This window comes from Melanerpes formicivorus, unplaced genomic scaffold (genome assembly GCF_026170545.1).
Source record: "Melanerpes formicivorus ecotype bairdi unplaced genomic scaffold, bMelFor1.0.p_v2 SCAF_15, whole genome shotgun sequence".
Taxonomy (NCBI): domain Eukaryota; kingdom Metazoa; phylum Chordata; class Aves; order Piciformes; family Picidae; genus Melanerpes; species Melanerpes formicivorus.
Window position 1 is genome coordinate 5,758,358 of NW_027142367.1, and position 23,588 is coordinate 5,781,945.

The window sequence follows — 23,588 nt, forward strand, 5'->3', positions numbered from 1 at the left end:
TTTGATATCATAGATTTCATAGATTCATAGAATGGTTTGGTCTGGAAGGGTCTCTAGTTCCAATCCTCCTATCATTGGCAGGGACACCTTCCACTGGACCAGACTGCTTAAGGCCTCATGGAACCTGGCCTTGAACACCTCTAGGGAGGGGACATCCATTACCTCTCTGGGCAGCCTGTTTCAGCGTCTCATCACCTATAGTGTAATGAATTCCTTCCTAATAGCTAGGCTAAATAGGAGGCTAGAGGATTCATCTCAGAAGTATGAGCTCAGAGGAGCAACTTCTGAGACTGGCAAATCAATGCTGTGCATTTTAAATTTTGCCTTTAATGCCCCCTTTTTCTGTGACTAATTTGTGTTCCAATGAGAAACTATTGCTTTTTCTTTTGTCTTTGTTTTTGTTTTCCAGGTGTAAGCATGAGATTAAATAGCATTGAGGCCTTATAGCATTTCTGATAAACAGTGCAGTTAGTTTCATATATGCTATGTCTGTCTTGCAAATTCTGCTTTTGATCTGAAAAGCTTCACATCCCTTCTCAGACCAAAGTGTACTCTCAATCTTGTAAAAAAACAAACCAAACAAACCAAACCACCAAAAAAGAGAGAAAAAATAAACCCAGGCAAATAAAAAACAACCCACCCAACAAACACCAACAAAAACTTCTCACAGACAAACAAAAGAACCCCACCCACAACAAAAAACACCCCACAAAACCAACAAGGATAATTACACTTTGTTCACTGTGAAAGGAAACCAGTTTCATTCCTAAATTAATGTGGTGCTGATTTGCCCTCAGATAATTCAATCTCCTGGATGATGAAAGCCTAAATTTTCCCCATGGCTGCTAATTGCTGAGTAAACTTTTTTTTTGGGTGAAGTCATTTACGCTACCATTTTCCCAAGTTCTGTAGATGTCAGATTGCTTTCAGTTTTCTTCAGTAACACATGTGAAATTGTTAATTTATATTTATTTTTTCAGATGTGTTTCTCCTGATGATTTTCTGTACATTACAAGTCAGGATTTAGCCCTGTGTTTATATTGTAAATCCTTCCTGAGAAACACCCAGCTGTGCAGTCACCCATAAGTCTCTGGAAACACTTACATATAACTTTGTGTTTGTACACGTTCAACCTTTTTCACTATTAATGGAAGCATATTTTTTTCTATTCTTTTCTCTTTAAATGTATAAAAAATGTTTAGATGTGCCGCTTGCTGAGGCATGTTTCTGGAACTGAGCCCCTTGAGATTACTTGTATACATGCAGAAGATACCTTTCAGGTCACTGGCCCACAGGTATGCTTAGCTTTCATCTGGCCACTTCTGTTGAACATAAATCAACAAAAATTACTGTATGAATTGTTTTGGGCCCTAATGTTGAACTGTTAAAGGAATTATAAGAAAGAGTTACGCCTTAATATCAGGCAGTAGCTAAAAGAGTTCTCAAGGAAAGTCATCATAGTATCATAGTATCATTCAGGGTTGGAAGGGACCACAAGGATCATCTAGTTCCAACCCCCCTGCCATGGGCAGGGACACCCCACACTAGATCAGGCTGGACAGAGCCTCATCCAGCCTGCTCTTAAACACTTCCAGGTACGGGGCTTCAACCACCTCCCTGGACAACCCATTCCAGGGCTTCACCACTCTCATGGTGAAGAACCTCCTCCTCACATCTAGCCTGAATCTCCCCACCTCCAGCTTCCTTCCATTCCCCCTAGTCCTATCACTACCTGACATCCTGAGAAGTCCTTCCCCAGCCTTCCTGTAGGCCCCCTTCAGATACTGGAAGGCCACAATGAGGTCACCTCGGAGCCTTCTCTTCTGCAGACTGAACAGCCCCAACTCCTTCAGTCTGTCCTCATAGGAGAGGTGCTCCAGCCCTCTGATCATCCTCATGGCCCTTCTCTGGACACGTTCCAGCACCTCCACATCCCTCTTGTAATAGGGGCTCCAGAACTGGATGCAGTACTCCAGGTGGGGTCTCACCAGAGCTGAGTAGAGGGGGAGAATCACCTCCCTCGACCTGCTAGCCACACTTCTCCTGATGCAGCCCAGGATCTGATTGGCTTTGCGGGCTGCAAGTGCACACTGAGAGCTCATGTTGAGCTTCTTGTCCACCAGCACCCCCAAGTCTCTCTCCTCAGGACTGCTTTCCAGACAGTCCCTGCCCAGCCTGTATTTGTGCCTGGGATTGCCTCGACCCAGATGCAGGACCCTGCACTTGAACCTCATGAGCTTGGCTTGTGCCCACCTCTCCAGCCTGTCAAGGTCCCTCTGGATGGCCTCCCTTCCCTCCAGCGTGTCTGCTGCACCACACAGCTTTGTGTCATCAGCAAACTTGCTGAGGGTGCACTCAATGCCCCTGTCCATGTCACCCACAAAGATGTTGAACAAGACAGGTCCCAGGACTGATCCCTGAGGGACTCCGCTTGTCACTGTCCAAGGCTGCAAATGTCAGATGAATACACTACAAAGAGATAATAGTTGCAGTTTAATGTAGTATTTTGCTGTGAAGGCACTTGTGAACTCATGTGCAACACTATACTAGGAGTTCCAACAGCAAATACTTTGTTCTCTGTCCAGATCATTTCTGCTGCAGAAACACTGGCATTACATCCATCTAGCAAGATTGCAAAAGAAAATCTTGAGGTGTTCTGTGAGGCCTGGGAGTCTCAACTGAGTGACATGTCTATGTTGTTGAGAGAAATCAATGATGTGTTTGAAGGAAGAAGAGGTAAGAATAATATGTAGGAATAGAAAAATGTAGTTTTCAAAACATGTAGTTCCAGAATTTTAAGTGTGATTTAGGAAATACTGTTTTTTAAGAGAAGAGCCCAATAAACAGTCCCACATCCCTTATGGCAATGTGGAATCTAGGTGATGATACACAAATACTGCTTTTGCCTAATTGTCAAATTAAGGTGTTTACTCTATTCCTTTCAAAGAAGACGGGCCAAAAATTTGGCCTGGTTTCTATAAATTTAGCTATTTTTACCTCTCTGCAGTGTGATTGATTAGTTCCAGCAAAACTAAACGGAACTAAGGAGACAAAAGTATTTGACACAGCTCTTTGCCAGTAGCGTCCACATATAAGGGGTGGGTATGGGGCTTTCATCCTATCTTCTGGTTTGTCTAGGATATACCAGTTCATGAGAATCATGATATAACTTGAATTATGTGATAGGCTTCATTCATTTCCTGTATTTCCAGGAAAAATGTTTATACACACACATATATATACACACACTATACTGTCAGCTTGCTTTGTGTTCACTTCATAATGTAGTGAATGTAGCTGTTTGATTTTTAAACTGCTGTCCTTTCTCCTGGATGGAATCTCTGATGACTCTGCACAATCTTGGGATATTTTCTTTGGTTGGTAAGTGTATTGGTATTTGTACAACATGTAGAAGGAAACCTTGGAATCTCGAGAACATTCTGTGCTTACTTTTAGTGTAGGGTAATTTACCTTTAAAATGGAAATCACTTTGGTTTTATTTTTTATCTAGCATAATTTCTTTTTTTCAGATTAGGTCTTTAGTGTAGCCTGTCATACTTCCTGCAGCTACGTGTTTGTTTCATTCTTTAAGGTATAATTGCATACAGCTGGAATGTAATACATAATAATACTGAATGTCTTGTATTTTTAAGAAAATCACTCAGGTTTAAAAGTTTGGATTTAGTTAAATACAGGGACTTCATTTTTCTGTATCTTAAGTACAGAAAAAAAATACCCTTATTCAGGTCAGATGACACTTTATCAATGACATAATACTTCATCTTACTATTAATGTAAGACCTACTTTCATTTTTAGAGTTCTTGTCAGTTTAACTTTCTGTATTTGCTCAGGTTTTTGTGTAAGGAGTTCTTTTCTGCCAGATTTCTTGTGAGGACAGGAAATCACCACCAGAGGACTTAAACTGTTGCCGCTGGTTGCTAGATGAATGTGTGTCTGAGCCTGAAGACCTGTAAAAGAAAAGCATATTGAAATTATGAGTGAGTTCACAATAACTGTGTGTAGCACAGGTTATTAAGAACTTGAGGCATTTGAGAGATACACAATTGGTATCTTACTCGTTCTTCCACCTTGATCTGGAATGCTGTATAAAGATGTGTAGCAATCACAGATCCTGTTTATGGGCCTTTTAGCTTTACGTGTTTTGGTGTTGTGCTTTGTTTTCTTGGGGGTTTTTGTGTTTGTTTGTTTGTTTGGGGAGCCAAGAACCATACTGGCATTCTTTAAACATAGCATTACATTTTAAATAAGGCAACTTAAAATATGATATTACTGGAATGTGTTACAATAAATTTGGGATTCACATGCATGGTTCATCATGCGGTGTCATAATCTTTTTTTCATATTGATACAATGCTCTAGCAGGGTTAAATAATAACCATTTCATATATTTTTATATATGTGTGCATGTGTGTTTACATATATATATAGATATTGCTGTATTTCAAAATTATAGGACGAGAATCACACAGCCACAGCAAAGCATATTCTTGGCTCTCCAAACAAATAGTTCTCCAAGTGTTGTGGCAGATTCCCAGCCTCTCCTATCCTCAGTAACTTTCTCTTCTCTTGCAGTTGACAGCAGATAACAGATTTTTTTCCAAGTGATACTTTCCAGTTTCTTTAAAGCATCATTTATCAAGGCAACCCAGTGTCATTGCTTGAAGGAGAGAGAATGAATAACCTGAGCATGTTGGAGGCTGTAGTGTGTGTGGGCCTGGGTGCAGTGAAGACTTTCTTCTGCTGTTTGGCATGGCCGGATGTGTCTCTTCTTATTAGTGTCTCTCATTTCCTCAGTCTTTCTTTCAGCATAAAGTGTTCTGATACCACCACTGGTAAGATAGTAAGTGCAGCTTGTACTCTCTTTATGGCCTTGAGTGCATTAGGTCTTGTGTTTCCAAAATAATACTTAAGAAATCATGTTTCCATGTCTCTTCTCTCATGGCCAGCCTGGTAAGGGAATTCTCCTGAATGAAAATTGTTTCATGTTAACTGTCAGTTACCTCCTTAGAAATAATTTGGTCTTCTATATACACTCTTCTACATGTAGAAAAGTTTTTCTCTGTGTTGTTAGCTAATCTTTGGTTGCTTGTTTTCTCTGTTAGATTTCAAGAATGCTTCTTATCACAAAACAAACAAAAAAACCCCAACCAACCAACCCAAAAAAAGGAAAAAAAATCTCACCCAAATAACCTCACCTTTTTTGCTTCCAGAAAGTATCCTAAAGTTACCTTGCTACTTTCAGCACATTTTTCCCTCCCAGATAACAACATGACTGGTGACCCAATAAATAAATCAAAATATTTGTTTGCTATGAAATTACGAGAGTGGCATTCACAAAACCTTTGCCTCCAGACACAATGAAGTTACACAATATTTTATAACATTTCATTCTTGTAACTCATACTTGGTTTGAGGTTGGTAAAAGTGTCTTTATTTTACAGACTGAAATGTCTCAAGTGCTTTATTTCTAGTAGAATTGTGATTGTGTGTAACAGAAGAAAGAATTACAGTAAGAAGGTATATATATTTTTTTCCTCCTCAGTTTAAAAACTTGTATTTTTGTACTACCAATTTAAATGTATGGCTTTGTAAGAACGTTCAGAATACAGCTTTAAAGGCAAAAATTGAGTGGTGACTAAATGTGCTGGACACATCAAATAAAAAGAAGCATTTTTTTCTGAGTACATCAGATTCACATTGTTTATTTCTTTATTTTTATGAGCAATTGCATAACTCCTTTTCCAGTGCTTTGTTCCTGTGAACAAATCAAGTATTTCTCATACTGAGGTTCAAAACTCATATGGATAGAGAGCCAGATTTAACTTGGAAATGAAGCAATATGCTATTCAATTTGAATGTTATTGCCCCAAGTCATGCCCAGATGGAAATGGGCTTGCCTTGTGGAGACCCATGCACAAACATATTGTGAGTGGGGAAGGCTGGTGAGCACACTGCAACTCAGTAACCCTCAGGTGTATTTTGAAAATGGCAGTGTTATGCAGAACTGTACAGTGAGGTGGAGTTGGCCTTCTTTTGCTTAATCCTAAAGCACTCTTTCATCCTGTGGTGCATAAGCCCATTCTACAGTGTTGGTGTTTTAAATGTTGCATGGCTGGTCTGTGCTGAGGAGAGTACTGGGCTCCTCTGGAGGGTGGTTCTGTCAACTGGAGATCTGCTTCAGCCCATGGAGGAATTGGTTTGTTCCCGGAATTACCATTTTAGGTTAAATACTTAACTTTGTGGCTCCTGTCTCTCAAATTACCTAATGAAAGTATTTCTCACTGGCCCAGTCTGTTGGGTGTCAGTCAATTTCTTTTTTTTTCACCCTCTAATTTTCTGGTTTCAACCTAGCAAATAAGAATGTCAGTAATCCCCTTGTAACTTGATCAGAAGTGAGAGAATGAGTTATGAAGAGAACTTCCTTTTATGTCCTCTGTTGTTTAGCTCACTTGATTTGAGAGGAGTTCAGTGACCATGAAGATTTAGGAAGGGCCATAGTTGATGAATAGAGAATTTTAGAATTTAGAGCTCTAGAAAGAAGGGTGAAGCAGGGATGCTGCCATCTTGCCATCAGACAAGAGGTAACGTCCAAAGCAGGCTTTAGAAATTGATATAGATAAATTTTGGCAGGAAAAACATGACTGGAACTACCGTAAAGCAGAAAATTGAAAGACAAAGAGGATGAAATAATAATTCAAATTCAAAATGGAGAAGCGTGTTAGAGAAAACATACTAGGAAAAACAAAGGTAGACTCAAATAAATAAAAGGGCAATCATAGCATAGAGAGAAGTCATTTGCTTTTATAGCAAAGAACTAACTTACAAACTAAGGAATTTAAATACCTGAAAAAAAACACACCTATGTATATTCTGTTGATGGAATCAAATCTTAATTCTATGATTATACTAATGTAATTAAGTATTTTCTGATGAAGCAGCATTATCTCTGGCCTGAGCTGATCTGTGCTTGAAAGGTCTGGGCTGATCTGTGGGTCCACTGAGGTGAGGGGGTTTTGTGTGTTTTGTAGGGGTTTTGTGGGCTTTTCAAATGTTCCAAGAAATAAATAGTAAGGTTCTTTTGTCTTTCTGAATATGGTGAGCAACTAAACCTTGCAAAGCCAAATATTGGCAATTGCTTGAAGATCAAAACTGATTATTTTTTCCTTACTTTTTTCCCCCTTGTTTCTGTTTACCATCTCTTTACATGTGATTTCCATAATCCTGAATTCCTACCTTGCTTGTGTGAGTGGTATGTCCTCTCTGTGTGCATTCATATTCCATTTGTTATGTCAAAGCTTTCCATGCTGTTGGGGTGTTTTTTTAACATGGTGCAACAAGTTTTACATAGCATCAAGGAAATCTCTTACACTGCAGCATGTTAAACATTTAAGTTAGTTTTTGTTCTTGGCACATCTTGCATGCTTTCTTACCTGCTCTTTAGTTGATGTCTTTGACACACAGGATACTGTAAGTCACTTCTTAGCATTTGTTTCAGCCTTTAGTGAGAAATCTTGGCTTGGATGCACGTTTGGGAAATGAGTATCTGAGTAACTCTGCATTCTGAAAAAAGAAATACAGGTAGCTTGTGCCCTGATAGCTCATTTAATCTTTTGCAAAACTAGGTAGGGGGAGGAAGAAATGTCTTAGAGAGGAAGAACTAAATTTTTCATACTTCTCAAGGGGTTTGAAGGACACTTGTCAACTTATGGAAATGTGTTTTTTAGGAGTTAGTTGCCTAGACATGGAGCTCATAGTTTTTCTGTGGGGTCAGGAGATAGAGCATCCTTTCAAAGCATCATGAATACACAAGAGAACAGTCTGCCGAGGACTAAGCTTTGTAGGAGCTGATACAAGAGGAGGAGATAGTAATCATAGAAGGTCTGTTCTTTGTCTGTTGAGATGCATAATATCTATGCAAACCTGGTACCAATATCCATTATAGTAGCCCTTTATTTCTTCACGTGGAATCTAGCTCTCAAGTTTTTTATTTGTTTTCTTTTATTTAGCAAACTTTCCTCTCCTGAATCTATGGTAATAAATTTAATTCTTTACAGATAATTAAGTCTTCCAGTAACTGGAGCTCTAATACCAGGCTGTCAGCCCAGGCACTGTTTGCTCTTGCTGATAATCTCTTCTTACCCACTTTTTGGTAGCACCTAAAAGGGTGTGGTTTTTGGGTTTTTTCCCCTCTTTTGTTTTGCTCAGATTTGGAATATCTGAGGCTCCTGGAAGTATGAGAAATAATTCAATAAGTGTGTGCAATGCTATAGAACTTTTTCCTTATAAAATGCAGTGCACATGGGATAAGTATAGTACAGTGCAACATGTAGTATATGCCTTACTTAGAAAAACTAGCCTAGATATTTTTCAGTAGTGCCATTGCCTAGTCCACCCAACCCATGCCAAGAAAGGCCTTACTTGGAACTAACACTTTATGTTCTGCACTTCACAACAAAATGAGTGCACGTATTCATAGCTACTCAGTCATTGGAGAGAGATTATTCATTTACTTGTGGATTACATGCAGGGATTAGAAGTTTTACTGAGGAAAATTGTTCAGAGGAGCTTTCTTAACTGCTAGTTGGTGAGAGCTAAAATTGAAGAGTAGAGAGTTCTTGGCTTGTCCCTCTGGAAGTACAAGACAGGGAATCCTCTACAATATTCAAAGAGGAGGAATTACAGGTAAGTGATTTGCCTTTCTAGTGCTGTATCTTAAAGAAGGATGAAGTAAGGCATGTGACTGAGTTTATCAAAATCTGCATACAAATGTTGGTGTAAATGTGTGTGTTCTTCATAGGAGAGAAGCGTGTGTACCTATCGCTGCCCAGACCAGGGGTAAGTTGGTTTGGGGACTGTTGGGTTTACTTTATATCTGCTGTTAACTAACTGACTTCTTTCCATGTCACATCTTGATGAGGACATAGCAATATATTGGTAACATGCATCCTGAATGGATGGCTGACTATTGGTCAACTATCAGACTTCATCAATGTACTAAATCAGTAACAAACATACTGAAAACTGGGGTAACCAGTTACATAATATGCTCTAATTGCTTTGTGCATGAACTATAATTCCTGGCAGTTAACAGGAAATTTCCTATCATGCCTTTGACTGTCACACTGTATAATGAAAGATGCATTGTTACTAGTAAACCAGTAGGAGTATGCTGCAAGACACTGACAATAAGTCTTGGCAATCTGTTGGGGGATTTTAACATTATTGCCTGAGTTGACCTATTTGGAATAAAATGAACATGCTTGTGCCTTTTGTAGGCTCTTCAAATAAAGGATTTTCTTTGATTGTAAATGTTTTAATGCAGGGGAAAAAAACCTACACTAAATGTCCAGGTTTAGTTGTGAGGTAGTTGATGACCCTAGCTGATTGTACTAGGTATTGCACTGTTTCTGAGAGCATCTGTGCATTAAGAAACCTCCCAAACCTTGTTAGTATCATGTCAGTAATCAGTTGGTTGATTCACTTAGTACATACTGAATTTTCTCACAGTAGGGAAAAGGGTGAGAATGATCTCAGAAGGTACAGTAACCTCTAGATTATTTCTGTCTCCTTGCTTTCTTTCCTTAACCTGTAGTGCTGAAGAATTAGAAGGTGAAATGATCCCGTCTCTACCTCAGGCTGTGCAGTTGTGTGACTTCAAACACAATATGCTACTTCTGACCCTTAATAAAAAGATCATACATTAGAAATCTAATCTGCAGATTTAAATATACTATGTTAGGCTGGGTGAGCATGGCTGGATTTCATGGTTATGGAACTAAGTGTTGAGGCAGGAAAATAGATTGGTTTAAGTAACGTTTGATAGAGTTTTTATCCCTCATCAGTTTGACTAAGCTACATAGCTGCTGGACTCAGCTGAAATTTAAGACGTTTAAAGTCAAATTTCCACTTAGGGCTTCATGTGCCTGTTGAAAAAAAGCTTTCAATAAAAGCTTTGTTCCTAGGATTTAAACAGTTTTGCTTTATTGCTTGAAATGCTGCCACTTCTTTTAATTTTGCAAGATGTATAGATTTGGGGCAGTTACAATTAATACACAGTTTAAAAGTAGACAGGAAATGTAGATTATGTCCATAAGACAACAGAGTTTCTTCACAGAGTCATTTCATTGCCTAATTGATGCAACTAACCTTTGGAACTGCCTGACTCTTGGAACAGCCTCTTCTCTCCCTAGTGCCCACGCTGTCCTGCACAGAAGCCACACTGTTCTGTCGATCTAATTGGATTACATGTTGTGTGACATCTGTTTAATTGTGACTGTGCTGGTAATGAGTGGCATCCTAGACCTTGCCATATTTGAAGACAGAGCAGTTGGGATGATCCATGTGTGCACTTAGAGCACAAATACATTTTTCTTTAAAGTACCAAGTGTCAAATCATGTTTGAAAAGGAGTGTAACTGCTTATTTGATTTTTACCAGTTCTCCTGTTCCAGTAGTGTGAATTGAATATTAGAATGGAGAAAACTACAAATCTGACAACTATTTCGAGGTTTGTTTAGTTACTTGAGGATGATAGAGAAACTTAACCTCTGCTAGAGTGCTGGTTTTCTTGAATACCCTTCATTCAGCAGCTTAAATATTTTCCATACTTTGTAGCCCAGTTTGTCTTCACATACACATCCAGTTTGGCTTTGTGTTCCTTTCTTGTTTTTCAACTGTGCCTTAAACCCAGGGCCAGTTTGGATGAGGCTTTGAGCAGCTGAGTCTAGCAGAGAGCCATCCCTGCCCATGGCAGGGATATTGGGGTAGACAATTTCTGAGGTCCCTTACAACCTAAAGCATTCTCTGATTTCTTGAATTGCATCTCTAATAGACAATGTGGTCAAATTTAAATGATAATTAGGAGTATCAGTTGTTACAGGCCTTGCTAAATCTTTCAATCTGAGATCAGCATTTCTACTACATAGGCAGGATTACAGTGTCTGATCTGGGGAGGTGTTCATATGAATCAGAGTATTTTAAAACTTTGGGATGAAAAAGAAATGGCATGGAAGCTCATCTGAATAGTAAGTTGCAGTAGGAACTTAAGTAGTAGTACTTGTTATTATTATTATTTTATTTTGTTTCCCCTCAAACTGTTGGAAGTGAGAGAGTCTGCACCTGCAGCTTGTTTCCAATGCTGTTCACAATGAAGAGTGCTTTTCCCACCCCCACCAAAGGCATTACTGAGGGTAATTTGTCCAAGTACTTCCAGTAATGACTAGCAGCTCTTTACAGCTTCTCAGGCAAGGATCTCAGTCCCGCATTCCTAGCATCCAGCACCCTCTAAGGGCTCACACCTCTCCAAGGTATAATGCCATCTTTGTACTTTCCATTCCTCTGCACTCTATAGCAGTTTCTAAATGTGGGAATGTGGACTGTTGACTCCCCTGTCACCTTTTGCTGTCTTTGCACGGTGACAGCACCAGCAAACAAAGTTAAAGCCAGGTTCTGCTGCTCTACGTGCAGATTGATTTGAAACAGGTTGTGTGTTACAGCCTGTATGTGTTATGCAGTGGGTGAGCTCTGCTTTACCAGTTAGTCTGCTCACATCAGTACCACTAATTACTGTTTAATCTGAACCAACATTTGGCTTGGTGCCAGACTGGCATTGCAGATAATTCGTGACTTAAACAAAAGAAATTCAGCTAATTCTACAATGTGACACAGACTAATGAGCTACATCATCACACTAACATTTATGTGGGTTGTACACTAGATCTGCCTGTTACGAGCTAAGTTTACTTTAAAGACCTTGTTGCACCAATGTCATCTTTGAGGAAACAAAATCAGTGCAGTACTACTTGATTAAAACTGGTTATTTAATTCTCAGTGTTACTGAGGATTTAGAGTAAGGGGAAGAGGTGGTACTGCATAAGGTGGAACTTGAGAACTGTGAAAGAGGTCTTTTCCTTGAAGCTTTAGGCACAGATGCTGTTTGCACATGCCATTTCAGGAGGATAGCCAGGTCAGAACAGCTTCTACTGAGAAGTTTGTCTGAGCCAGTGAAATTCTCCTGGGAATCCTGCCTCTTGAGTATAGAGCCACTTCTTATGATTTGTTAGTAAAATGATTAGTGATTCCTTTAACCTAAAAATACTGCTTTTTGTTTGAAACAGAAGCATAATGCAAATCTGAAAGCATTGAAGCCAGTCAAACTAGATACTGAGGTAAGAAGCCATCATTTTAGGACAAAAAAAAAAAATTACAAAGTTTTTCACTATCTGAAGAATGTATTTTTGAGTGCCAAAAATATGGTTACCACTTACAGGAACAGGCAAAAATTGCAAAGCTTGGATTAGAATTGCATCTGCTCACATCTGATGTGGATTCTGAGACAGAAAAGTGGGAGGATCAGGAGAATGAGATCGTGCAACATGGACAAGGCATGTCAAGTATGGCCTATTCCATGTATTTATTTACCAGGTAATTACACTGTATGCAGCATGTTTTGGTGAGAGGACAGCAGTAACTGTGTTTATAGAACAAGGCAATTTAATTTTCAGAGTATAACAATTGGGATACATTCATAAATTAGCTTTAATTTCTATCATTACACTTTATGAATTCTTGTAAATTTCTAAGCTGTTGAATATTGCAATAAAATCAGGGAGGGTTTTTTTAAGTGTTAAACATCTGTTTTGTTGCAGAACAGCTATTTAATGTAATCCTTGGGTACAGAAAATATTTTAAGAAGCACTTTCATGTGTACTTTCAAAATAAAGATAATTAAAGCACAGGTATAAAACTGTAGATTAGTATTACTGATCTTTGGCATGCTGTGTCCAATTCAGGGCCCCTCAGTTTAGGAAGGATGTTGACTTGCTGGAACGTGTCCAGAGGAGGGCAACAAAGCTGGTGAGGGGCTTGGAACACCAGCCCTATGAGGGAGCTGGGGTTGCTTAACCTGGAGAAGAGGCACAGGGGAGACCTTATTGCTGTCTACAGCTCCCTGAAGGGAGGTTGTAGACAGGTGGGGGCTGGTCTCTTCTTCCAGGCAACCAGCACCAGAACAAGAGGACACAGTCTCCAACTGCGCCAGGGGAGGTTTAGGCTGGATGTTACGAAAAAGTTCTTCACAGAAAGAGTGATTGGCCATTGGAATGGGCTGCCCAGGGAGGTGGTGGAGTCACTATCACCGGAGGTGATAGAAGAGACTGGATGGGGTGCTTAGTGCCATGGTTCAGTTGGTTAGATAGTGTTGGATGATAGGTTGGACACGATGATCTCAAAGATCTTTTCTATTCTGGTCTATTCTATCCTATTCTATTTCTATTTCTATTTCTATTTCTATTTCTATTTCTATTTCTATTCTATTCTATTCTATTCTATTCTATTCTATTCTATTCTATTCTATTCTATTCTATTCTATTCTATTCTATTCTATTCTTTTAGTAAGAGCTGAGTTTGTTGTTTTTTACCTACTCGTCCAGTAACACTCAGTATTCCAGACACGAATTTCTACCCTTGGTTGGTTGATGAGAACTGAACCATTGCTGATGTCCTAATAGTTTGTAGGCACTGAAGTGTTAATGTGGTATTTTGAAAGGCAGTTTCTGCAGTAGGTTATTGTTGTGCATAGTATCTACTAAAAGAGTGATACCTTGCGGTTCAGTGGTGTGAATGAGGGTGAGAGAAAATAAATTGTGCAAGTAGCAAGCAAAATCATCTGCAGTCTATAAATGGTGTATTTTCTGCTTTCACTATTTCCCACAGGGGAGAAGGACTTCTGAAAACTACTCAAGATCTATTTCATCAAGCAGAGGTAACACATTTTTAACAAAATAGGAGCAAGGCACTCTGAGGGAAGAACGATTTTGATCTTAACTCTCTGATTCCTTACACATAAATACAATGTACCCTGAATTAACTGGCAAATGCAGATTTTAAGAAGTCTAACTCTGGTGTATATATTTATGAAGAACTTTTCAGTGGCCCAGGGGTAGCTTAGGACAGCATTCATTAAACTGAGACATTCCAGTTAGGAGTAGGACCAGGAAACCTATATTATGGCAAATATTCATAGAATACCAGGTTGGAAGGGACCTCAAGGATCATCTAGTCTAACTTTTCAGGGTAAGAATATAGTTTAAATGAGATGGCTCAGCACCCTGTCAAGCTGGGCCTTGAAACTGTCTTAATGTAGGGGAATCCACCACCTCCCTTGGGAGTTTATAGTGCACTTAAGTGCATTAGTAGTAATCATTATGTCACTTATCTCAGCCCCTGATAGCATCAGGGAGTACTCCATCCTAGTCTGAGCATCAGTATTTTCATGGGAAAGAAAGATGTAAACCATGTGAATAACACAAACCAAAGGCAAAGGTCCAAACAAATGAATATGCTGTGGTATTTCCAAGATCCATCTCACAGGAGACTGGTTACCTTTGTCAGGAGATTAAACAAACCTGGCAGGTGTCATCTACCCACAAAACTCGTTAGCTGCTACAGTGCAAAAAGTCATTGGAAGCAAGATTTCTTTAAACTTTGCCTATCTTGGAGAATGGCAATTTGTAGTGTAGCTTGTAGTTGCAAAGGTCACTGCAAAGTACTGACTACTGATACAACTGCCCCAAGTATCTCCTGCTACCTTTTCGCCTTATAGCACACTAGTTATTAAAAGAACTAGCTAGAAAAGCCTCATCTTCATTGTGGTTCATTTTGTTACGTTTTCTATCCCCTGCAGATTTTTGCTACAGAGGGCACAAAGCTTGCTTCAGCTCTTCATGCCTTTTCTGATCAGGTGATGTATAACCTCTAAAACAGCCATTCAGCTTATGGCACCAGTGTGACTGCTTAAAAGCTGGTTCTGCTGTCTTCTGTATTAACTTAATATAGGAGTCCCTAACACAAAGTGGTTTTTGTCTTCCTGAAACACATTTCAGGTACATGGTGATGACAAACCTTTGCTTCTGTTGGAGGCTGAAAAACTGATCTCGATGTGCAGGCAGCTCCAGATAACAGCTAAAGCTTCTGTTCAGGGTAAAAGTGCTACATTTACAAAGGTAAGGTAAAAATTAGATAGATTCCTCAAAGCAAGACCTAACTTGTTTTGAAATGGAGTAACTTTTTGTTCTGTGTTAAAATACAAAAGAGTTCATAACAGCTGAACTTCTTGGATTGACAAACGCTCATGAAAACTACTCTAAGTACAAGGTTCTGTGCTGTTGTGCAAGCTGCTTTTTCTGCTACACAATATGCCATCATTGCTCTTCCTTCTGTAGAAGAGGATTTCCCTGCAACCTGAATTACTATGTTGCATTTAACACGTTTTGAGAAGCTGATCTGAGTGTCTCAAGGAGTGTTTCACAAGGAGTTCAGAAGGACTGCTGCGCCAGGGAAGGTTTAGGCTGGATGTTAGGCTGGATGTTCGGAAGAAATTCTTCACAGAGAGAGTGATTGCCCATTGGAATGGGCTGCCTGGGGAGGTGGTGCAGTCACCATCACTGGAGGTGTTTAGGAGACTTGATGGGGTGCTTGTTGCCATGGTTTAGTTGATTAGATAGTGTTGGATGATAGGTTGGACACGATGATCTCACAGGTCTCTCCCAATCTGGTCTATTCTATTCTATTCTATTCTATTCTATTCTATTCTATTCTATTCTATTCTATTCTATTCTATTCTATTCTATTCTATTCTATTCTATAGGAAGAACAGTAAGAACTGTTCTCCTTGCTGAAAATGTTTTGTTTATTGGGACATCCCTCACTGATAATCTGTAATCCAAGGCATTTCCTGCACTCTCTTGTCCTAGGAAGGGATTTTCTTCAGTGTGGGTGCTGCATTTTCTAGTCTTTTGGGTTTTTTTAAACTCTTTTCTTCTTTTCCCCACTGCTGGATGGGCTTCAGTGAAGTTTATCCTGACCTGACCCCCTCATTGATTCTGAGAGTTTGATAAAAGGCAAAATATGGTACACTGGCACCCAGAATACATGGAAGCCTGCCAGTGGATGGCTTGGATAGTGTTACTCTATAGGCTGATATGAATGTTTTCTTTTAAAGAGCCATGGATATTGAAGTTTTGTGTAACTGGCCTTGTAACAACAGATACATCATTGGTATTAATGTTTAATGAACACTTTCCCTACCCCTAACTTACCAACTTTAGAGTCTAATAATCAGTTAAGCAAGTAACTGGGATGGTTTTTTTTCCTCCTCATTACTGAATATTCTGAAATTGTCATTTGAGGTTTGATTTCACCATTTGTTGTTGTTAGATAAATGTTTTAACCACCCAGAGCAATGCTTCCAGGACAAGATGTAAGCAGACGAAGACCTTCATTACATTATACAGCAAAGTTATCTAGTCTATCAGAAGGCAGATGTGTCACATCTCAATTGGTCATTTTCTACTTGCATGCATGTAATTAAGGCATACAATAGGTCAAAATAACAAAATATTTTAACACATCCAACCAAATTCAGTCCAATCTGTCACCCAGCACCTCATGACTACTGAACCATGGCACCGAGTGCCATGTCCAATCCCCTCTTGAACACCTCCAGGGATGGTGACTCCACCACCTCTCTGGGCAGCACATTCCAATGACCAACAACTCTCTGTGAAGAACTTTCTCCTCACCTCGAGCCTAAACTTCCCCTGGCACAGCTTGAGACTGTGTCCTCTTGTTCTGGTGCTGGTTGCCTGGGAGAAGACACCAACCCCCACCTGGCTACAACCTCCCTTCAGGTAGTTGTAGAGAGCAAGAAGGTGTCCCCTGAGTCTCCTGTAAGCTAAACAATCCCAGCTCCCTCAGCCTCTTCTCATAGGGCTTGTGCTCGAGACCTCTCCCCAGCCTCATTGCCCTCCTCTGGACAGATTCAAGAGTCTCAGTGTCCTTAAACTGAGGGGTCCAGAACTGGACACAGTACTCAAGGTGTGGCCTAACCAGTGCTGAGTACAGAGGCAGAATGACTTCCCTGCTTCTGCTGGCCAAACTATTTCTGATGCAAGCCAGGTTACCATTGCCCTTCTTGGCTACCTGGGCACACTGATGGCTCATGTTCAGCCAACTGTCAATCAGTACCCCCAGGTCCCTTTCTGTTTGGCTGCTCTCCAGCACAATATGAACTGTAGTTAAGCATACCTCAGTAATAAAGGACTTAGGCGTTCAAAATATGAATGAAGATAATTTATATTTCCACCATTGTAGCCATAGTTATTGTTGTGTTGTTACTGATGCTTAACTTAAATATACTCCAAACCCCAAAGGCTCTGTTACTGGTTTCCCAATAGGTAGAGTCTAGCCTAGACTGCCTAAAGTTTATTTTGATACTATTGGTAGTTAAGTAAATACACAGCTGCCATTAAAGTTTCAGTGTTGTTACCAAGTGATCTGCAAACCTCAGTGGGAGCAGAGAACAGGCTTTTTTTTTTTCATTCCATTTCAAGTATCCCTGAGCAGCAATATGATCAATGTGAGCCAGACCATTTCTGTTCTCTTGGATGTCTGTTTCCAGTGAGCTATGGAAAAGCTGTTCCAATTTTACATCAGGGGCTGAAACTGGCTAGTGCATCCAAGCCTCTTCAAACCAAACTGGGAGCACCTCAGGGATAGTTTGGTTTGTTTTACACCCTCTAGCTAAACTAAATGGAAACTCCAGTCTGTGGGTTTACAGTGATGTATCACTACATAGCTATGATATGCTATCAAATTGATGTTTCTTGAGGGCCCAGACTTGTGACCTGTGCTGAGTGTTAAGACCTGAGGCATACACTGAAATGCTTTAAGATTTATCTGACTTTAAGTGTAACTCATATCAAGGTAAGGCTTATGTGATACATAGCTTTCTAAAGCATGCTGACAGGACACAAAACAAAAGGAGAAACTTTAAAAATTGTGATGAATCATACTTAGGTGGCAGAGCTCCTTTCCAAGACACTATTTAATATTAGGTTGATGTTAGTTCTATCTCCTGGGATGTGTGTGTGCAATTCCCTTTCAATTCCTAGCTCAAGTCATGGGTTACCAGAAGGGATGGTGTTGCTTTACATACTATGTAGAGAAATGCAAAAAAGGTAGGCAAAACATTTTGATTAGATGGGAAGTTTAGGCTCAAGGTGAGGAGAAAGTTCTTTACTGAGAGAGTCGTTAGCCATTGGAATGGGCTGCCCAGGGAGGTGGTGGAGTCACCATCCCTGGAGGTGTTCAAGGGGGATTGGATGTAGCACTTGGTGCCATGGTTTAGTCATGAGGTCTGTGGTGACAGGTTGGACTTGATGATCTTTGAAGTCTCTTCCAACCTTATTGATTCTGTGATTCTGTGATTAACACAAGACAAATGTTACCACTTCAAGCTTGAAGTGAATTATAATTTCATGCATTAAGCTGCCTCATAAAAGTAATGGGCGGTCTTACTCTTAAATTGTCTTGGTTTAGGTTGATGCATGCATTCTGAAAACAAGGAATGTGATGACTCTGTTATGCCAACTTCTTCCACTTTGCTGCAAATTACTGAGGAAGGTAAGTACTTGGTTCATCTGCAGGTTTTTTTAATGGGGTTTGGCTGGTTGGTTTGGTGTGGGTTTGGTTTGGTTTTAAGAAATGTCTTTTTAAAATACCTATCTATTTATTTATTTATATACAGCATAAAGCAGGAAATGGCTGCATTAAACCTGCTCCACCGTGGAGAGAAGACAAAATGCAAACTGGTACAAATGCACATACTCCAGAACAGAGAGCTGAGGCGTTTGGCATCAAGTCTTTAGAAAATCATGTAACAAACATGACATTCTTAGAGAGCAAGTAATTCCAGCACCTAGAAATACAGGAACTCCCATCTGAAGATAACACTTGCTGAATTTTCAATATTGCTTTCATTTGTGGAAAGTCAGACCAGGTTAATTTGAATTAAAGCTGTTGATCTTTGTCACATCTAATAGATGTCCCATTACTTATCAATTACACCACCAATTAGTATAATTGTAATGTAATTTTATAATGTGAATGTCTTTCCTGTGCTCACTATTGATACCAGGTTAGTAGTTAATGCTTACAAATGTCTTACTGGATGTTTCAACCCAAAAATGCTGCTAATAGACACTTTTATATAAAGGACCTCGTGCTGCAGGTGCTATATGTAACACTGCCATCGAAGTTTGTAAGCTCATCTCTGACCTATTTCTTTCTATTTGATAAATCAGAATCATGAATATAGTCTGAGAGGCTGTGGCCTAAAGCACTGAAATGTTATCTTAGTTGTGAATTATACCTGCAATGAAGTAGCCTGAGGAAAAAACAAATCCCTTTTCCGGTAGCTGCACCAAATCTTGTTGACATGATTCATATTTCCAGAAGTCTATTTCTAAGTGATTAGTAGTCTTTACTCAAACTCTTTTTTTTTTCCACCATCTTTATTTGTAGATGGTTTCATCTTTTTTTTTATTAGTAAATCTTACTGATCAGAACTGGAATTGCATGTAGAACCACTGAAGTCTTACGTAGATTTTCCATTACACCATCTAGAATTTAAGAAAATAGATCCTGGTTGTGAAAAACTTCTGTAGAGAGGGCATTATGTGACTTCAGGATGCCATGAAAATACAACCTGGTGTGAAATACATATTGTCTAGTTTATCTGCTCTTTGTACATAGTCTTCTGTTGCACTTTTACATTTAGTTCACCTTTCATCAAATTCCATATTATGTTAGTTTAGCTAAAACAAGTGAGAGCTACATCAGAGGATTTTCCTGTGTGCTTGCACTGAGCAGAAGCAAAAGTTGCCTGTGAACCATAAATACTCTCCAGTAGATGACTCTGCTTATTCTAAAACGTGTAGTGCTAGGATTCAGAGAAAAACAGAAAGCAAGTTTTAAGTTACAAACAGTTTGAACTGATTTATTCTTGCATGAATCAAGTGTTTCAGTTCCACTTTTAAAAGCAGGCACTAGGCCCCTCAATGCTGTTACAGTGTACAATAAAAGTAGCTTATTTAGAATCAAATACAGGTGATTACTGTGTAACAAATGTCATGAAGAAGAATTAAGACGTTTCAACAAAACTTCCTCATACTCCTTCTGTGTCAGAAGTCCTTGAGTTACACTCTTGCTTTCTTCAAATTTGGGTAGAACCACTGCGATGTATCCCTCGGTTGATGGCTAAGAAGCAAGACTGAAGTTAGCAGTGAAATAAAAGTTAGAAAATAAAAAGCAAGCAAGTGTCCTACCTTTTCTTGTAGAAGAGCAGGATTGCTAAGGATGTTCTCATTCACTTCTATCAGTCGCCCTCGTATGCAGCTGCAAGAGTGTTTAGATTCAGTGGAAGTGCTCGGTATGTCCAGGCACAAATCAAAAGGGAGAAATCTCACCTGTAAATGGTGTATTCCTCTCCATCTGAGGAAGATATCCTGCACAAAGGGGCAAGTTCTGTTAGAAACTGCGCTCCCTGCATTTGAAAAACAAACAAATATATACTTGAATTGCAGAGGGTCTTTTAAAGCATTACCATCAGCAATGGACGTTCGTGAGCTTCTCAGAACAAAGCAAAGGAAGCATGAACGTTACGGGTCATTTTGAGTTACACCAGCTGTGCTGCCCTGCAGAAAGGAAGATGCCAACCTAGTATACGCACAGATTGAGCAGAAGCTTGTTAAGGGCTTATAAATATAGTCATAACTACGTTTCTTGTGGAATAACAGACTTATGGTGTCAGCAGATTAAAATCAGGGAAGAGGGGAAAAAAACAGTACTGTTGTTTGTAGTACAGCCAGGTTAAGCCACACACATTTGAAAACCAACCGTGAAACACCCTGAAGTAGCCCATCTGCTCTCTGGGCCTCCAAAATCATCAGCATTTTGGAAGCAAAATCCTGACTTTACAGAGATGTTTAAGTCCCTCTGTATGCTGTAAAAACAGTTACTAAAACCCATCTGTTAGCTCTGGTTCGAGCAACACTGGAAACCACTGGTGCTGTAGGAGCACTGTACAGCCCTGGCTAGGACAGTTAGAGGGGCATCTCTTAAATGATAAATTCTTCCCCTATCAAAGAGCTGGTTTAAAATAAAATGCAAAGGTAATGTGGTCATTTTCTATCCCAGAAAGGCAGTATGAAAGACAAAAGTGACAACTAATCAAACGAAAAAGCCATACCCTTTTTGATTTCCCAGAGACTTTATTCTGGAGTCTGCTACAGTTGGCACTTATTTGATAATTAACGTTTTTAATTGTTTTTCCACTTTGAAGAAGAGGATGGGCTTCTGCCAAGGTGATGACACAGATTCTGCAAAAACAAGTGTAATTATTATGCTGTAGTTGAGAGAAGCCATCCCTGTAGGTGCTCTAAGTTCTCTGCCTATACCAGCTGCTAGCAACTTCGAGCATTGTGAAAGCTGTTGTTACTTTCACAGCCTACAATTTGCCAACAGATTAAGCTATTCTGTTTAGGAAGTGTTTAAAATCTAGAGCAAGACCCAGAATTAACAAACAGAACGGTAACCGTAAGGAAAACCATGGCTCGGAACCAGATCTTTCCCTTTGGCTGCTGCATCCATCTCCCTGCACGGTCACATCTCTGCAACTCTATGCTGTGCGGCTCCCCACAAGAGGGAGCCCAAAGGCACCAGGAAAGCTGCCTGCTCCTGACCCCCAGCCTCTTTCTAATCGGTTAGAGCCGAGACCTTACAAAACAAAAAAAATTACTAAGAGTTTTACACTGCTTAGAAATACCAAACTGAGCCACAGCTCCATACATAATAATAAAACTCAATACAGTGTTTGGCTAAGTTGCCAAGGGCTCTGAGAGCTCAGAATTCAAACCAGCAAAATAATCTTTACAGACAGTCGAGTAAATACTTTCTATTTTTACTTCCTTTCCCCCATATCAACAGGATTTAAATAGTTGTTGATAGTGCACAACTAAGACTAGTAACTACACACTTAATATTTAGCACAAATGCAAGAATGTCCTTTCTTGCCATTGCTGCCATAACTCTTATCACAGGTACTTGGGGTTCTGTTTCCAGAGAACCAAAAAGTGAACTGCATGAAATGGTGACAGAGAAGCCCCAGCACTGAAAGATGCAGTCAGTCACCTCCACATCTTCCTTCAACACATCAGCACCTGCCACTGCCAATTTTTATGTGGATTGTAGTTAAGTTCTGACCTTCCCTTGGGGAATGGAATACCCCCAGAAGTGCTCACACTGCCACTAATCCACCCAGCAGTCTGAACAGGCTTTCCCAGGGCAGAAACCAGGAAAGGGAAGGTACGTAATTAGAGTCCCAACCTGTTACAGGGCTGATTTATCCCAAACAGCTGGATAGCCACCTACAGCAAAGCAGAAATTATGTGCATCTCCTATCTTGCAGCTGCTGCCTGTAGTACACAAATGTACAACTAAAAGAAATGCAGCTTTTTCTAGAAAAAGCTCAATGTTCAAATGGAGCAAATTAGTTTCCTAGGAACTAAGTTAGGACTACTTCTAAATGTCATTATGGAAAAGCCTTTTGAAGTGTTGCTTTTCTGCTACTGGAGATGTAAAGGGCCCTTTCAGTAGGGTAGGACTTGGGGACTCCTGGAGCAAACCCAGAAATGGGTATATTCAGATTGGATGTTAGGAAGAAGTTCTTCCCAGAGGGTGGTGAGACACTGGGAATAGGTTCCCCACGGAGAAGCCTCGTCCCTGCAGGTTTATAAGGGTAGGCTGGATATGGCTCTGAGCAATCTGATGTAGCATGAAGTGTCCCTGTCCATGGCAGAGGAGTTGGAACTAGATGATCCCTGAGGTCCCTTCCAACCCTGACAATTCTATGATTCTATGACTCGGGGGCAGCCACAACAGGCACTTAAAAGGGCCTTTTTAAAAACTGATGAGTGCTATGGAGGGGAAGAGCTCAAGCTCCACTGTTCTTATGGGAGTAGCAGCAAAAGGATGATACGGGAAGGCTCAGACTTGTCATTCTCCCATCCTCTCATCTTCCAGCAAAATCCAGGTACTTCGTACCTGGCCTACTCATGGTGTTTCAGCAGGAATTGTGCCTGTTGGTTTAACACCCCAAGTGCAAGCGAGCCCCACAGCCAGCTGCTCCCCGCACGGCGCAGCGGACGGGAGAGGCGGGGGGCGGGAGGCTGCAGGGCCCAGCCCCTCGGGGCGCCGCCCGCATGGCCCCAACCTGGAGGCGGGGCGAAGGCCCCCCGAGTCGGTCAGGGAAGCAGCAGCAGCGTCTCCAGCAAGCCTGGCGCTTCCCCAGCGCCGGAACTCGGCGGTTCTGGCTGCTTCCACGCATCTCTCCTCGGGAGAGGACGGATCCCAAACCCCACGAGCCCCCGGGCCCGCCACTCGCCTGTTGGAGTGCTGCAGCACGCAGAAGTCCTCGCACGGCCGCCCCTTCACGTCTGTAACCAGGCACAAACACCAGTGACCGCCTGCTCGCCCCTGCCGCCCAGGCCCGCGTCCCCATGCCCTCCGGCGGTACCTGGCTTGTACCAGCGTGTGAAGTAGCGCTCCGCGCCGCCCGCCGCCGCCATGCCGCCCGCCCCGCCCCGCCTCGCCCCACCCCGGCGCGCCGCGATGACGGACCCCACGGCGCGGGCAGGGCCAGCCCCGCTCCCCCGCGCTGCCTCGCTGGC

The 23,588-nt window shown here is 40.8% G+C and overlaps 2 protein-coding genes across 5 annotated transcripts in view; one reads left to right on the forward strand and one right to left on the reverse strand.

The window, feature by feature from the left end:
• The window catches only part of CTNNAL1 (catenin alpha like 1), a 62,330-nt gene extending 43,436 nt beyond the window's left edge, over positions 1–18,894 (forward strand). Inside the window, exons 10-19 of the mRNA XM_068147483.1 lie at positions 1,203–1,295; positions 2,586–2,736; positions 8,820–8,857; positions 12,138–12,188; positions 12,290–12,444; positions 13,735–13,783; positions 14,705–14,761; positions 14,904–15,023; positions 18,400–18,483; positions 18,608–18,894. Of these exons, the coding sequence (XP_068003584.1) occupies positions 1,203–1,295; positions 2,586–2,736; positions 8,820–8,857; positions 12,138–12,188; positions 12,290–12,444; positions 13,735–13,783; positions 14,705–14,761; positions 14,904–15,023; positions 18,400–18,483; positions 18,608–18,769 (960 nt within the window). The 3' untranslated portion in view covers positions 18,770–18,894. The remainder of the gene's footprint in view (positions 1–1,202; positions 1,296–2,585; positions 2,737–8,819; positions 8,858–12,137; positions 12,189–12,289; positions 12,445–13,734; positions 13,784–14,704; positions 14,762–14,903; positions 15,024–18,399; positions 18,484–18,607) is intronic.
• On the reverse strand, positions 2,493–23,510 carry ABITRAM (actin binding transcription modulator). Of its 4 annotated transcripts, XR_010988444.1 has the most exons (7): positions 23,435–23,510; positions 23,303–23,354; positions 21,110–21,239; positions 20,328–20,404; positions 20,187–20,256; positions 7,453–7,582; positions 2,493–3,969 (listed from the first exon to the last, which is right to left on the reverse strand). XR_010988444.1 is itself a non-coding variant. In XM_068147489.1 (6 exons), the coding sequence occupies exons 1-6, from the start codon at positions 23,484–23,486 to the stop codon at positions 7,514–7,516; spliced, it is 450 nt and encodes a 149-aa protein (XP_068003590.1). In that variant the 5' UTR covers positions 23,487–23,510; the 3' UTR covers positions 7,445–7,513. The 4 variants fall into 4 exon arrangements, 3 of the variants coding, with proteins under 3 accessions (XP_068003590.1, XP_068003589.1, XP_068003591.1); XM_068147489.1 differs by lacking the exon at positions 2,493–3,969 and having other exon boundaries at positions 7,445–7,582; XM_068147488.1 differs by lacking the exons at positions 2,493–3,969; positions 7,453–7,582 and adding an exon at positions 19,355–20,118.
• Positions 23,511–23,588: the final 78 nt, after the last annotated feature.

Bases quoted from the DNA above. Each gene is read 5' to 3' on its own strand.
- ABITRAM (XM_068147488.1), bottom strand. From the start codon at position 23,486: ATGGCGGCGGCGGGCGGCGCGGAGCGCTACTTCACACGCTGGTACAAG. The intron at 21,240-23,302 runs GCGAGTGGCGGG...TTGTTTTTGCAG, and splicing joins GTGCTGCAGCACTCCAACAG to AATCTGTGTCATCACCTTGG. The intron at 20,257-20,327 runs GTGAGATTTCTC...ACACTCTTGCAG, and splicing joins GAGGAATACACCATTTACAG to CTGCATACGAGGGCGACTGA.